At 43.3% G+C, this 16,297-nt stretch overlaps 2 protein-coding genes across 2 annotated transcripts in view; both read right to left on the bottom strand.

Moving 5' to 3' along the window:
* BPIFC (BPI fold containing family C) overlaps nucleotides 1–16,297 on the bottom strand; it is a 42,474-nt gene that overhangs the window by 6,021 nt on the left and 20,156 nt on the right. Inside the window, exons 9-12 of the mRNA XM_024732174.1 lie at nucleotides 14,962–15,138; nucleotides 13,713–13,766; nucleotides 12,740–12,910; nucleotides 12,039–12,106 (exon numbers count right to left, since the gene is read on the bottom strand). Of these exons, the coding sequence (XP_024587942.1) occupies nucleotides 12,039–12,106; nucleotides 12,740–12,910; nucleotides 13,713–13,766; nucleotides 14,962–15,138 (470 nt within the window). The remainder of the gene's footprint in view (nucleotides 1–12,038; nucleotides 12,107–12,739; nucleotides 12,911–13,712; nucleotides 13,767–14,961; nucleotides 15,139–16,297) is intronic.
* On the bottom strand, nucleotides 2,386–10,302 carry LOC112391005 (uncharacterized). Its single transcript, XM_024732094.1, is given in 6 exon segments — nucleotides 2,386–2,601; nucleotides 2,735–2,799; nucleotides 2,802–3,043; nucleotides 7,263–7,406; nucleotides 8,981–9,090; nucleotides 10,108–10,302. Coding segments are annotated over 6 exon segments (972 nt in total).

Here is a 16,297-nt window from a genome sequence, read left to right as displayed (position 1 = left end):
TCTGAAACAAAATCACGGGTCTCTCCCCTCTCTTTACATCTAAGACCCTGAAGTTAACTCAAGGAACTAAAAGAACAGAGCTAAGAAACAAGCAGACTGGCATGTGTGCAATGTCAAAGTCCAACTAGTTAAAAGTACACACGGAAGTAAAATACTGACTAAACCTGAACAAGTTCCTTCCAACTCACCTAACTTCTTGATTTAGGATTACCTAAGTGTTGGCATCTATGAGAGTTGGGGCCAGGGAAATGAAGTATCTCAGCCCATCTTTATACCGAGCATGCATTTCCTCTCAGGATCAAGTCACTAGTGACATTGAACTTCCAGACTCAACTATAGTTGCCCAGTGGGGCTGGCCCCACTGGGGACAGGGACTGGAGATGCGAGGGGATACGTGTGCCCAAGCTCCAGTCCATAGCTCTCCCCCTTCTGACAGAGGGAAGCCAGGGGAACACAGGGAGACCATCTGCTTCAAGGGCATTTCACTGACATAACTCAGTATCTGTGGTTCCGGTAACTCCAAGTTCAAAATTAATACCCTGATGTAACATTAAAAACTGAGTTTAGTGTTTTGTAAGTAAAGCATACAGCTCAAATAATGATTACCATCTGAACAAAACCATTCTTATTACATATGATGTAAAATAACTAAAGTAACATTTTTAACCATCAAAACCAGTGTTGTCACACATCACATCTGGCAACTTTCCACCATGTCAAACATCCAAAGAGATGACAGCCAAGTATACTTCTTTTCAGCTGGAAACAGACTCTCCAGAGTCAACAAGTGCAACAGAATTGACTAGGAAAACAGACCTGTGGTCACCACAAAGTTCATTTGGCATCTGGTTTCGTATGGAGGTAGATCTATTTAAGTCTGCCTTAGAGGTGGAGTGCGTTGATCAGTGGAACAAAAGACTATGTATGTAACTGGCCACATAGAATACAAACAGAATTTGTGCTACTAGGAGTGTATTTTATGGAAAATAGGGCCACATGGAATACAGGGGCAGAGACCTTCAATGTGCTAAACTGCCTTTGTAAAAGTACATTTTTTAAAGCATGCAGGACAGAAAACTGGAATAATTGAAGTTTTAAAATTTACATAAATAGAGAAATAACAGAAATGCACGACTCTCAGTTTTCCAGAGCTTCACACATAGTTGGGGCTCAAATTAAATGGTTTAAGCTTCTCTGTAACATTTGAGTCAAGAATAAAAACAAGGCCGGTGTCCTGATCAGGTGGAGTAATACCTTGAGCAGGTTATTCATGTCCTTAGGCCGCAATCCCCATCTGTAACCTGAGTCTCCCCAACCATGCCACCCATGGGGGCTGCACGCACCCCAGTGCTTGGGGACAGCCACAGAGCCCCAGTCCTGCACAGGACAGGAAACGGGCTCTTTAACAGCCTTCAGAAGGGTGGAAAAGAGGATCCTCAGTGCAGCCCAATCCCCTGAAACGGTAACACTGTAACGATGGCTCTCATTCCACTTTCCTCACCATTCTCTTAATATTACTTTCTCAACAAGTAGAAAAATAAGCTATAAGTGGGCTGAAGTGGCAATAAAAATAGTCAAAGTAAACACTAAAAACACGATGCCTCTGGATAAAGCAAATCTACCTCCACATACTTGTTTGTAATTGTTTTGCCTTGTTCAAGTTTTAAATGATAAAGCCCTAAAACGCTGAGACTCAAGTCTACTCCTAATTTGAGATGTTTTCCAAGGATCGCTACCAAAAACAAACTAGTAAAAATAAAATGAAAAGGCATCATTTTAAAGGGGGGGATCTGCCATCCCGCCCATCATCCTGAGCAGTCAGCTTTGCTGGGAGCCCACAGAGCCCCAGATATGCTGTGGGCATATCACACCGCTGCCTCAGGAAGGTTCCAGCCTACAACTCCTGAAGTAACGTGCAGCCAGTTCTGGTCTGAGGTTCCAAAGTCTGGCATTAAAACAAAACAGCTGCAGTTCTTCTTGCCCTAATCACTCACTCACTCATACATCACCGTGTTACTAGTGTAATACTAAAATAAACTATCCCTTAAGCACTGAGGCCTAACTGTAAAAGGAAAATGGCCTTTCCAAACAGGTGTGTTCAAATAAGGTATTCTGAGAGTGCCATAAAAAACTCCTAGAATGAGCCAGTGCCCCCTATTAAATAGTCCACATTTTAGCTAAACAGCAGTCCAAAGTCTTCTCTGTGGTATTTATATGGATTAGTTATAAGTATGATGTCACTACTTTCAAAAGAACTACTAAAACTATTATTAAAAACATTTATAACAAACAGAAATGCCCTGCAAATTATATTATTGTACCCAGGGTATCAGAAGCTATGCACATCCAGGTTCCAAGGACTCTAGGAGACCCAGAACAGAGACCCTAAGGCCATGCCTGTGGCTGCTGCAGCCAGCATGCCCAGCGCCAGGTCACTGTCATTGTCTCAATACCGCTCGCAAATGATGACTTGGTTGGCGGGCTGCTGTCCATAAAGTCCTGCATATGGGTACTGATAGGGTACAGCATAAGCCTGCCTGTTTGCAGCATAGAAAACTTGAGCTCCCGGCAGGTATGCACCACGGCATGGACCATAGCCATCTGCATCAGGGGTTGGTGCAGCCTAGGCTGTGTAAGGAGGTGGGGAGGAAGCCATGGCAGTCTCATCATACATGACTTCTGAGCCAACGTGAGCTGTGTTTGTCCTGGAATCCTGAAGTGTAAATTTCCAGGCCAAACAATCATCTGTGCTTTCTGCACAAAGACCGATGGTTTTCCCGTCTCGGCAAACAACCTGCAGCAGTGTTTTGCCTTCCCATCTGGAGGCCGAATATCCTGACATTCACGTCCCATGCGGACGTTGATGCAGTCCACTGGCATGTGCATCTTATCCTCTACACTCTGCCGAGTTTGGTCATCATAATAGGTCAGGTGACCATCTGACCACAGGTCCAACCAATTCTCCTTCCAGCGCTTCAAAATAGTACTCTGTCTCAGCAACCATCCACTCTTCACAAACGCTGTCTTCTCACCTGCAAATCCTCTGGCCGCAGCCGTGCACCGAAGCAGGGCGGGAGCGCAAGGTCACTGCCGGGCTCCTCAGCTCCGACTGCCTCACGCCCTCTACCTTGAACTTTACACTCAATAACTCCAAACTGCTTAGCGCTATGCTGTCTTTTTCATCAGGTACTATATACCTGAGTTTAAAGTATATTGGCTTCAAAACACATACCAAAAACTCCTGAAAAATTAAAATTAATAAATGTCTACAACAAGTAACATTATGGCCGCTAGTCACGTTAACTCAACCTGACTCATAGTTAAATATAAATTATATTTACTGTGGAATGCATTTGAATATGTGCAATATATATTGGGATGGAGTCTCCAAAAATTAGAGTGGGTAAGGCCATAAAGACCTTCAAACGACCTTGAGGTGTTTCCTTGCATATTCCATGATATTTCTGGTCTCTGTGCTTTTTGCTCATGTGGCTCCCTCTTTCTAGAATTGCCCTTCTCCTTTCTCTTTGGCTGGTTAACTCCTTTTATTTGCTTAAGATTTAACTCAGGTGTGACCTCTTCCGGGACTCTTTCTGTTATTTCATTTAAGGAGCAGATATTCACAGAGGAGGTAAGTTTGCTTATTATCAGCCAATATCATGTTAGCATGAATTAGCTTTTGAGATTTATTCAAAGTGACAGCTAGGAGTAAAAACCAGAAAGACTGTTAATTCTGACAAGGATCAGAAATGGTATCAGAGGCACTGTGGCTCAAATTGATCTTAGTGGAAAGTGAGGACCAGAATCATTGGGGCATCTTTGAAGGAAGTAAGCTGAGCAGTTGAACAAACATTTGCAGGCACTGCTGGGGAAATGTGGGTGCCTCCCCCTGGTCACCCTGCCTCTTACAATGGGCAATCTAGAGCAATTTAGAAATTAGGTCTACATAAAATGGAACACACTTGTGAGTTTCCTTTCTTTTCTTTCATCACAACCCTAAGCCACGATTGGTTATCTTAGGACCACCTGAGCTTCCCGCAAACCAACTATCCTTTCCTACTAGGGCCGTATGACTTTTATCTATTTACTAGTCTCTAGGCATATTTACTAGGTTAGTTTACTAAGAGACAAGTCTAACTGCAGAGAAACAGGTGGAGCAAAGAGCAAACTCTTCCCGTCCAGGTTCTGAAAAACACACAAGCTCAACTCAGACCACTAGGTGGCGAACAACTTCACTCCTTTGACATTTTATCCTTCACCTGGCACCTAACCTGTTACTTAAAGCCCTGCTACTAGCAGCTAATTTTTATTACAGCACCACAGAGTAGCTGAGGAGATAGGGAGCTCAAATATGTCTACCTGGCGTATAAAAGTGTAGTTTATTTTTAAAGCTTTGGAGAAGGTTTACTGCTCTGATTGAAAACCAGAGCTAAAGTGCAAACTTTTAAGCATGGCAAAAAGCCCTTCATAATCTGAGTCAATATAGCAACTATGATATAATGAAGGCCAAGTGGACCAAATCACAGGCATTCACAATGCCATTCCTCCAACCCTGTGGCCACGGCAGACATTGAAAATCAATCCTTGCACTTAATCCCCTATAATGATTGCTTATCTCTTTGCCCTATGACTATAAACTCTTTGTGGGTTGAGATACAGTCTTAATTCCCTCTGTATTCGTGGGATTGAGTACAGAGCATGGCACACTTAGTGCTTAGTGTTCATTCGTTCACTCATTGATTCTTCCAGCAGATATCTATTGAATACCCAGTATACAGCAGCTCTGGGACAGGTACCAGAGATACAAGTGTGAGAAAAACCAAACACACTCACTGCTCCATGTAGCTTACAGCCTAGTGGGAAGGCAGACATTAACCAAATAACTGCACTGATGAACGTTTAACTACAGGTTAGATCAATAGTCTGAAGGAAAGAAATACATTCATTTGCTCATTGAGGTAAATGACTAAGGAATCTGATCTAACTTGGTGGATGCAGGAAGGTTTCCAAGAAAGGGCTGTGTCCTTGAACTGACATATGAAGGATGAGCAGAATTAAAAAGGCAAAATGGGGAAGGAAGAGTGGAAGGGTCTGGGCAGAGGCCAAAGGCCCAGTGGAGGGAACAGAGAGTTATGGAGAGAGCACAGCGAGACGATGCTAGACAGACAGACAGCGGCTGACCGGGCTGGGTTTCTCAGGTCATGTTGGAATTTTGATGTTTACCCAAAAAGGAATCTGTGGCAGGTTTCTAAGAAGGGGGAGGAGGTCAGTGTTTTGTAAAGATCACTCTGGCTGCAGTATGGAGAAAAGATTGGCAGGCTGAGAGGTTCCCAGGTGCTTCTTCTATGCTTGGTAATGTGCTAGGCAATGTGAAGAATTTGATTTATATCTATATTTATGAGGGATGGGGAGAAACTTTATGTACAGGAAGAAATTAGAGAACAATACAAAGCAGCCTGTATTCAGGTGCTCTTTTGTGGGCTTACACATTACTTGTTGCAGGAATTCTGAGAAGGTGTGAAAAGGTGATGAGACCAGCGACGGTCGTGTGTGTGTGTAATACGAGGGCAAGAGCAGAAGTAAATTGCCCTTTGAGAGAAGCACTCTGTATACTACCATGTACAGGCACCCTACCTTGTCCATTAGCATGTGGTACATATATACAATGGAATATTACTCAGCCATATAAAGGAATGAAATTGGGTCATTTGTAGCGATGTGGATGGACCTAGAGACTGTCATAGAGAGTGAAGTAAGTCAGAAAGAGAAAAACAAATGTCGTATATTAACACATATATGTGAAATCTAGAAAAATGGCATGGATGATATTATTTGCAAAGCAGAAATAGAGACAAAGACATAGAGAACAAAGTATGGATACCAAGGGGGAAGGGGGGTGGGATGAATTGGGAGATTGGGATTGACATATATACACTACTGATACCATGTATAAAATAGATAACTAATGAGAACCTACTGTATAGCACAGGAAACTCTACACAATGCTCTGTGGTGACCTAAATGGGAAGGAAATCCAAAAAAGAGGGGATATATGCATACGTATAGCTGATTCACTTTGCTGTACAGTAGAAACTAACACATCGTAAACCAACTATACTCCAATAAAAATTAATTTTAAAAAATCTGAGTGTTACCCTCACCAGGCTGTGGACCTGGAAGGTAGAAACCATTGTTCTTCTCTCAACTCTTTGTATCAGGAACAGTGCAGAACACGTAATAGGTGCTCAATAAATTCTCATTGAATGGATGTATGGATAAACAAGCAGATAAAGGATGGGTGGGAAAGTATCTATTAGAATTGAGGTCACCTTGAGGGTGAAGCACCTAAAGCAAAATGTTCATTTAGGGAGTTATGGGAGGTTAGACTGGCTGTCTGGAAAGGTAGGACCAGACATTGAAGAGCTTGAAAACCCTAGGCTGTAGATTTAATCCAATGATGAAAAGTCTTGAGGGGAGGAAGGTGTTGAGCCCACTCCAGAATTAAAGGACCCTCTTTATGAGGCAGAGCTCCCCAGTATTTTAACTCCATTGCCTTCTGCAGTCTAGAAATTCCCTAAGTGAGTCTGGGAGAAAGCTAAGAAGTCATTTGGGGTTCCACCTCCGATAGGGGCTCCCCACTGTGGCCTTCCTCTACCCTAGCCTCAACAGTAGTTCAGGGGGAGGATGGAGATGGAGATCAGCCCGGTTGCCAAGACTGAGCTCTGCTGGCCAGTCCAAGCACCATTCCAACAGAAACTGAATCCATTCTTCCCAGACTTGTTTCCCTTTCTATTTCTCACCAGATGGCTCACGCTAGGAAATGTTTATCTGCCCAGCTGTGAGAAATGGAGTTGGGTGGTGATACTATCTGCTTGTAGCCAGCTATATTTGCATTCTCTCATGGTGTTGCATGGGAGGGGTTGCAGGGCAGGTAGGTAGGGGTGTGTGTGTGTGTGTGTGTGTGTGTGTGTGTGTGTGTGTGTGGTAGTGGGGTGGGGTGCAGTTTGGGAGTATCCAAATCCTCAATCATGGGAATGTAAAAAAAAAGTGTTCCAAGCTCTAAATGGTTGAACAATGATGTGCGTTTGATTGCCCTGAGCTTTGCATGCGATTAAGAAAAAGGGTTAGAATTAAGTCACGTGTACGAAGACCATCAAAAGGAAAGTGTTGTTTAATTTGGTCCCTGAATTAGTCTCAAAAATGTCTACATGGACATTTGGATTGAAGTTACCTCCAAATAGACCAATCTGGATTGGAGTTACCTCCAAACAGAACTGTTTGGAACAAAAGCCTCAAATATAGAAAGAGCTGTAAGAATCTGGTTTATGGGCCACTCCACAGCTTTTAAGACCCTTGTCATGTCTCTTGGGACCAAGTTCTCCCTCTTACTTGGCCAAACTTTGATACTAGAATAAGGAAAGAGAATAAAGTACTACTAGTAGCAGTAACGGATGTTTCTTGAGCACTGATTATGGGCTGGGCGCTGTGCTTTTCATACATTCTCATCTCTACCAATACAACATTCTACACAGGGGCTCTGTTTTGCTGAGGAGGAAAGTTAACTTGTGCAAGGTCACACAGCTAGCAAATGGCTGAGGTAGAATTCAAAATGAGACATGCTTGACTCCAGAGCCTGTGCTTTTAATTGGACATACACAAAGAGGTCAAGTTTATTACTAGTACTTCCAGCTTTCTCTTTCTTTATTCTTTCCTTCACTCAGTTCCTTAATGCAATGAGAAAAGGGCTGTGTGCTTTTTCCATTTCAGGACACACAATGTCAGTGTCTTCTCTTTTTTCATCAATACTTAGCACTGAGAAAGGACATCCTGTTTCACTTTAACCTGACTCCATGCTTCTGGTTTTCTCCTCTAGGCAAAGGTATTTATTTTATAAATTGTAGGTCTAAGTCTCATTTTCTAAGACTTAGCTATTCACCACATCAAAGGCAGTACAATGTAGTAAGTAAACAAACACTCATGGCGTTGAAGACTCACTCAGGTTCAAGTTCTAGCTCTGCCATTCAATAGCTCTGTGACTTGCATAAAAAATTACTAATAAATAGAAAGCTCAGTTCAATAGAGTCTGGAGACCAGCAGGGGGAGTTCTCACACCCTGTGACGACAGCAGAACCCAACAGGAAGAAGGAAGCCTCCTCTTGTTTCCTGGCAAGGACTTAGCTAAAGAAAAGCCATGGACTCTTTGTTTACTACAGCCCTCCCAACTTCCTTTTCTCTCTATAAAAGGGTTCTCCTTCTCTTGCCATGTGGGGACTTGCACAGGGCTCACCATGGTTATAGACCCCAAACTGCAGTTCTCTGCTCATCCCAAATACACACATCTTTGCTGGGGAGAAATATCCGGCAGTCCATTTATTTTGGTCAACACTTGAGTAAGTTATTTGACCTCTATAAGCTGGAAAATGGGGATGATAAGCTACTTCCAGGATTATTCATTCAATCTACAGACACTTATGGAGCGCTGTGCTGGATCCTGGAGATACAGGGCTGTGAGGTTTAAATAAAGTAATATATGTGTGGTGCTTGGTACAGGACCAGCAGATAGTAAAGGCTCAATGATAAAGTGTATTTATAAATGGTAGAACAAAAGGCAATTTCTCTAATAGCCATCACTGGACAGGAGACAGGGGAGTGAGGTGTTTTCTGAATAGAGCTCTTGGAATGATCTTGTATAATTGAGTCCTTCCTTCCCCTGGCTGAGGTCAGTCCCCATAATTTTAGATAATAGCCATAGCCATCATTTTTTTTAACACTTAACATGCACTTTACACGTATTACCTCATGTACTCCTCACAACAACTCCCTGAAGTGGGTTTTATTGTATCATTTTATAGAGGAGAAAATGTAGGCCCAGAGAGGTTAAGAAACTTGCCTGAGATCCCACAGCTAATGATCCGGGCTGGGACCTGAACCAGCTAGTCTGATTCCAAAGCCCATGATCTCCCCACCTCTCTAAACTCACCACCCTGGATTCGCCTCTGATTTCTGCATCTCGTGTCTAGGTAGCCAGCCCTGAGCAGCTCCAGAGAGAGACGCCCTCAGACAGGGGACAGTTAGGAAGGCCGTGGTGTTCTGGGGAGACGTATTCGGAGACCCTGTGTTCCCTGGCTCTCCTCAGGGGTGTTTCACTGATCCCCGTCCACTTTACACCTTTTCCTGCTGTGTCTCTATGACATCACTTAAGACCAAACCAGCTCACCCTGAAAAGCAGCTCTGTGGAGCCCGGGAGCGGAGGCATTGGCTGCAGTGGCCCGTGTGGGAGGCGGGGCTACTGCTCTTGCTGCAAAGGCTCAGGCTGCTCTTTCAGCACAGCCTCTGCTCCTTTGTGGTCTTGCTTCTGGGTTTGACTGCCTGAGGCCTGAGTGATGCCAGGCCCACCTGCTTTGCCCCTAGTCTGCTCGCTGCCTGAGGTTTGCTATAGTACCCGCTGCAGGAGCCCCACTCAGACTCAGTGCACGTGACCTGCACGGTGCTCAGAAGGGTTCTGTGCTCGGTTTAACACCCTGCCGTCTCCATCTTGAAATTCTTCATAATTTTTGAACAGGGGTTCTGCACTTTCATTTTGCACCAAGCCTCACAAACTATGTAGGTGGTCTTGTTCAGACCCTACTAAGGCCTCAGGGCACAGGCAGCCTCCCCAGCATGTGAATCTAAAGGAGATCACAGGGGTGTTCGGAAGAGACTTCAAGCAGGCAGGAGTTCTAATTTCAGGTTTGTGTTCACAAGGTCAAAGAAGGCTTGTGGACCGCCGGAAGCTGGAGAATGAATTCAAACATTCCTTTGGATGATGTGAATTTAGCAGGTTACCATCAGTTTTCCCAGTTACTCCCATAAATAAACGTAATGCCCACTGTACATGCAGTTTCTTACTGGTAGAATGTTGGAGGTGAGTGTCAAGCCCAATTAAGCAGAGAAGCAAACCTGGTCTCTGCAACTTAAGATCTTTCCTACCTGCCTGCCACAGCCTGAAATCCCCTTCTTATTAAATCCTTCCTTCAGATCCTGCCAGTAAACCAGAACCCCGCTCAAGTGCAAATGTTTCTACCTTCTCAGAGCTTGCTGCCTCAATTAGCAGCCCTGCCCGCATACTCCCCTATCACTCCAGATTGCCAGCTCCCCTTTCCTATAGCCCTTTCTTCTCAGTCTCCAGATAGAGGTCTCCCAGTCCTGCGGCTCAGGCAAACCGCCTTTCAAATTCTCTCCTTTCTCTCGGCCTAGCTCAGATACCGCCAGCTCTTCACCTTTGGTCCTTTCCCTCCTCATCTCCTGCTCTCTGGCTTCCATCCTCTCAACCATTAAAACTGCCATCTCAAACACCACCCATCAAGGTTCAGAGTTTCATCAGCTTTGATCCTCTAGAAACAGGGCCACATTATAAATTCTGGTAGCCTGAAGCCTTCAGGAGCCCTTCCTCCATAAAAAAACATTAAAAATTATCTTCGAAGACTGTGTTGGTATAAAGATAAGTATAATCCAGTCTGGATTGTATTTTATTTTATTTTTTTTTAAATTTTTTTTTTTTTTTTTTTTTTTGCTGTACGTGGGCCTCTCACTGTTGTGGCCTCTCCCGTTGCGGAGCACAGGCTCCGGATGCACAGGCTCAGCGGCCATGGCTCACGGGCCCAGCCGCTCCGCGGCATGTGGTATCCTCCCGGACCAAGGCACGAACCCGTGTCCCCTGCAGCGGCAGGCGGACTCTCAACCACTGCGCCACCAGGGAAGCCCCTAAGATTCTCATTTTAAAATATATTAAAACATTTTCATGGGTCCCTGAAGTCTCATAGGCTCTGGGCACTGTGCCTTTAGAATTTAATGGAGAAATTCGTCCTTCCTTGAAGGCCTGGGTAAAGTTGAGGAGAAAGCCTTCATGAAGTCTTTTATTTCTGGGAAGCCATATTACTTTTTGCTTTTATTGTTCCTTTTATTGGGAAAACAACATAGTTATAAAGAAAATTTTGATGAAACAACCGACTCATAATCTCATAGTCTAACACAACCCTTCATCTGTAATTCACTTCCTTATCCAGATGGAAAGCTAGTTTACATGGCTGACTGTTGTGTTTATGCAGTTCTGTATTCTGCTTATTCCATTTCATATTATTTTATTGAAAACATTTTCCATGTTTCTACAATAGTCTTCCTAAGCATCAATTTGACTTATGGTGATTGACTTACTTTTTCTCTCTGTTGGTTTCCCAATCTTTTCAGACTAGGATTTCTTTGTCTGTTTTATTGCTTCCTTTTTGTCCTTTCATGGATTTAGTCTGGGCCACCTGATTATTCTGTATATCCTCCCCTGCCTCCCTCCGCCCCAGGTAGTCTGATTCATGGCTTCAGCTATGGGCTTTATTGGGCTGAGGAGAACGGGCTTTGCAGGTGGTTCTTCCCAGTGGTAATTAGTGTTCAATGATCTGCGTACATGACCTGCTCAAGCCCTTTCACACGGCATGGTTTGTGTTTGAGAGCCAGCCAGGCCGTGGGGCATGGTCTTGTTAAATTCTCCACTTTAGTAAAGGGATCAGAGTGTCAGAGCCTGAAGGTAACTCAGAGATGATTTTGTCCAACTTCATTATTTTACAGATAAGGAAACTGAGGTTCAGAGAGGTTAACAGACTTGATCACGGTTCTGGAACCAGGGAGCAGGGATTTGAAACTTCATTCCTTGACCTCAAAGTTTCACGCTCTTTCTTCAATAGCATCCATTCTAAATTTGTTGAAGAGGAGCTTTATTTTACACTGCTGTACCATTAGAATGAGAATTTACATTGTGGAGTTAAATTTACAATAATTTTGTTGCCAAATTTATCTGAATATTGTCTAATGGGAAGAAAAAAGAAAAACTTCATAATTTTCAGTTAGGTGCATATTCTGAAATTATCTGGACTATTATAGGAGAAATGTTTAAGTGATTCACGTTCTACTGAATGGTAACTTCACCTGTTTTGTTACTGTTCACTTGTCTCTAAGGTCTGCTGATTCACTTAGTACTACCATCCAACAGTCACATCAACTGAGCTTACCTGTCCAGAGATAAAGAGCAGATCAATCTTTGTCCCAAAATAGCCAGGGCAACATTGGTACTAGCAACCTGCAGAGAACAAAAGCGTACATTAGTAAGATGAGTGAATGTATCCAGTTTGGCCATGAATATCATGACCTATAGTAGAAACATAAACTTCACTTTCACTCTCATCTCAAAAGATATTGGAAAGAAATAGCCCTAAAAATATTGTCTTGCAGGTAGGGAAACTAACTATAAAGACTTTTTGTTTGAAGATCTCCTTTAAATTATTTTTCCTTGTCTTCTAATCTCTCTTTTGCGTGTGTGGGGGGCAGTAGGGGGAGAGAGAGGGAGAGGGAGATGTCTCACTTAGGTTCATTGTTCAGTCATTTTCTCTCAGATTTTATTTGGCCTTCATCTACTCAAATAAACTTGAATTCCACCTTGACTGACTTATTTCAAAAAAAAAAGAAATTTGGTTATCAATGTAACTGAAGCAGAGGGAAGGGCACACAGGACGTGGAGAAGCGGGGAGAGCTATTTTACAACGTTTGGGGGTATGAGCACTGGCCTCCCATACCTACCCCCACCCTGTCCTCTCTCCTAATCGATGGATCACATCCCAACCCGCCAAACATTTAGGAGACCCTGCTGGCCAGTGGTCTACTGCACGAACAGGACTGGTATCCGTAGGCTGCCCTCCTGTCCCCGCAGACTTACAAAGTCCATGGAAATGATGGTTTCCGCAGTCGAGTTCTTGGACTGGGTGAGTATCACGAAGGAGGCAGGGATGTCTAGGGTGAAGTTACCTGGTAATAAATTGACCACGGGAGGCTCTCTTGCCAAGACCTGTACCATGAAGGGCTGGGACAAGATGTACAGCTCTGCAATCTGCCCACATTCAGGGAGAGAAACAGAGATTGGGAGTCATGAGTTGAAGAGGGGAAATCACAAATTTGGGGTGGCCTGTGGTGATTAAATCTTACATCATACAGGTAGAACAGAAAAAAGCTCTTTAATAATTATACCAATAACAACAAGATAATAATAATAACAGCTGCCATTTATTGAACACATACTGTGTGTCAGGCACCATGTCAGGACTTTCAGTATCATTGCATCTAATCTCCAAAAAATCCCTCTGAGGCAGGTTCTATCGGAATTCCCATTTCACAACTAAAGAAAGTGAGTCTCAGAGAAGTTAAGTAATTTTCTCAAGGTTCCAGATGAGTAAGTTATAGAACTGGGATTCAAATCTAGGTCTGTCTGACTCAAGATCCTTGCTCTAAACCCAGGATGCTACACGAGCATCTCTCTGTCCTCCAGGGCAAACCTGAGCCTTTCAATATACTGTGTCCAATACTCAGATCCCATGACAGCATGATATTAATAGTTGTTTTACTAAAGTCACAATGTGGCACTATTCCTTCCTTTCCCATTTAAGCTAATTATTTAAAGTGTGGTGGAACCTTATGGAAGGAACAAATGATTTATTCTGTGTACAATGTCTTTCCTAGTAACTTGTACTGTTCAGTTAATATTTGTGGATATCTGATTAAAAGAAAAACTCTTAAGAATGGAAATATGGATGCAAGCTTGGACCAGAAAGGAACATAAAGAAACAAAAAGTCTTCCGGAAGTAATTGCAGTGAAACCAAATACACCATGAAGGAGTCAAACCCTGAGCACTCACCCAGGAGAGCATGTTGCCAAGGCCTTGAGAGTAGCGAATCAAATGGTTGAAAATCTGGGAAATGAAGACCATCATGTCACTGTAAGGTTTTTACCTGGGTTGTATTTCCAGGGAAAAATGCAGCATTCCCTATCATTTTTATGAATCATGAAGCTGTTGCACCAAAAATGCCTAGTGTTTGAAGGTGACTGATTATTTTATAGCCCAACCACAGGAAATCTGAGGCCCAGAGAAGTAAGGTGACTTGTCCTAGGTCACATAGGAAGTTACATTGCTTTTGAGTAAGGGCCTTTTAGCCTTAGGAACACAGTGTATATCGTATGGTTACGGTCCACGTGTAAACATTTTACAGTGGTTAACAATGTCTTGTGTTGTTGTCCTCTTTTTCAGAGGTTACGGAGACGTATGATACGTAAGCAATTTACCTTCACAGATGAATGGTTTTCAAGTCTGAAGCTAGAAGTGCCTAATTCTCAGTACTGTATGGCAGCTGGTGTTGCCACCAGCATTTTGAACACAAGATTTATAATTATTTGTATAATTAAGGCCTAGAGAATGAAAAGATACATAAGGAATGCTCAATAGAAGTTGTTAGTTGACTGGTAGAAGAGAGAGTTCTCATTATAAAAGGGAGGGGCATGACAAAGAGGATCAATGAATATCTGTGCTATCTACTGGTCATTGTAGATGTCAGTTGTAATTACTAACAGGAGAAACCTTTATGTTGGCATAACACAAATAATAAAATAATAATGGTGATGATGATGATGATAATCAACACTCAGAGAGCATGTAGTCTGTGCTAGGCATTGGTCTGAATGCTTTACGTATATTTAAACCTCTTTAATGCCCATAACAACCCTATGAGTATGGAACATTATTATTCCCATTTTCCAAATGATGAAATCTGGCACAGAGAAGTTAAGTACATTGAAATTACCAAATTTTCATAGGTATTTGTCACAGGTAATAAGTAGTGGAGGGGCTTCTTGGTATTATTGCAGATCAGTCTAGAAGAACAGTGGCCCAGTATCATAAAAAGCTGAAATTAGCAGAACTGGAAACCCAACAACTCCCCAACTAGTATCAACACTCATTCCACAATCCCTTCATTCATTGTCCTGCTAGGAGTGATAGTGTCTACAAAGGCCCAGGAATAGAAACTATGACATAAAACCCCCCATAATGGGATACTTATAACAAGATTAAATGTTGGTGTCGATTGTCATCATCCGTTAACTCTCCTAACCTTTTCTGTGGTGAGAGTGACGTTGAAAGCCCCAGCTGTAAAATAAGCATAGGACGCAGATTTAAAGAAATACTCGGAGATTCCAATGTAGATCATAGAGTCACTGTGTTCCGGGAGCACAAAAGGAACTGATGAGAAGGGGGGATCTGTGAGGTTTTCCAGGGGGTAGAATACGCCCTGTGGGGAAACAGAGAGAAAGACCAGTGTTATCAGGGGAAGACTCGAATGTGCAGGACTAAAGAAGGTGGACCCACTCAAGTCAGAATAAGGAATATTCCAGAAACTCAGTAGGGTTGAAAAAACCACGAGTCCTCTGATGACTTCTTGAGCATATCTGAGTGTGTCTGTCCACCCTGGGGTGTAATCCAGTGAGAAGTTCCTTGTTAGTCCTCTTCTCAGAGACAGGAAGGCAGGTGAATGTAGCTGGAGGGGACAGCTCTGAATAGTTCCTGAAGTGTCATGTAGAGATGTCAAACTTTTGACCTTCAAAATCCATAACTTCTGAGCATCTGGGGCATCACAGAAAGACTCAGAAGGACCCAGGATTCTAAATGGCTCAAAGCATTTTTGTGGCATTTTTACTGCTGCCTTCATAAGGTATAGGCTGTTATTACAAAATGGTGTCTTGTGTAATATTTAACTGAGTTGAATGACTCTGATTGAAACATAAGCCAACATACATTTAAAAAAAAAAACCAACAGGGGCTTCCCTGGTGGCGCAGTGGTTAAGAATTCGCCTACTTGGGCTTCCCTGGTGGCGCAGTGGTTGAGAGTCTGCCTGCCAATGCAGGGGACATGGGTTCGTGACCTGGTCCGGGAAGATCCCACATGCCGCGGAGCGGTTAGGCCCGTGATCCATGGCTGCTGGGCCTGTGCGTCCGGAGCCTGTGCTCTGCAACGGGAGAGGCCACAACAGTGAGAGGCCTGCGTACGGTAAAAAAAAAAGAAAAAAGAATTCGCCTGCCAATGCAGGAGACACGGGTTCGAGCCCTGGTACGGGAAAATCCCACATGCCGCGGAGCAACTAAGCCTGTGCGCCACAACTACGGAGCCTGCACTCTAGAGCCTTCAAGCCACAACTACTGAGCCCACTTGCCACAGCTACTGAAGCCCGCGTGCCTAGAGTCCATACTCTGCAACAAGAGAAGCCACCACAATGAGAAGCCCGCGCACCACAACGAGGAGTAGCCCCCCAACAAAAAATAAATAAATTTTAAAATAAATTATATTTACTTTGGGACAAAAGCACAGTTAATCACTTTTCCAGAATCAGCAAACACTATTTTTTTTTTTTTTTTTTTTTTTTGGTAGGGGGGCCCCCCCCCTGCGGGGCCTC

This window comes from Neophocaena asiaeorientalis, unplaced genomic scaffold, assembly GCF_003031525.2.
Source record: "Neophocaena asiaeorientalis asiaeorientalis breed wild unplaced genomic scaffold, Neophocaena_asiaeorientalis_V1.1 scaffold418, whole genome shotgun sequence".
Taxonomy (NCBI): domain Eukaryota; kingdom Metazoa; phylum Chordata; class Mammalia; order Artiodactyla; family Phocoenidae; genus Neophocaena; species Neophocaena asiaeorientalis.
This window is presented reverse-complemented; position numbering and strand designations above follow the sequence as displayed.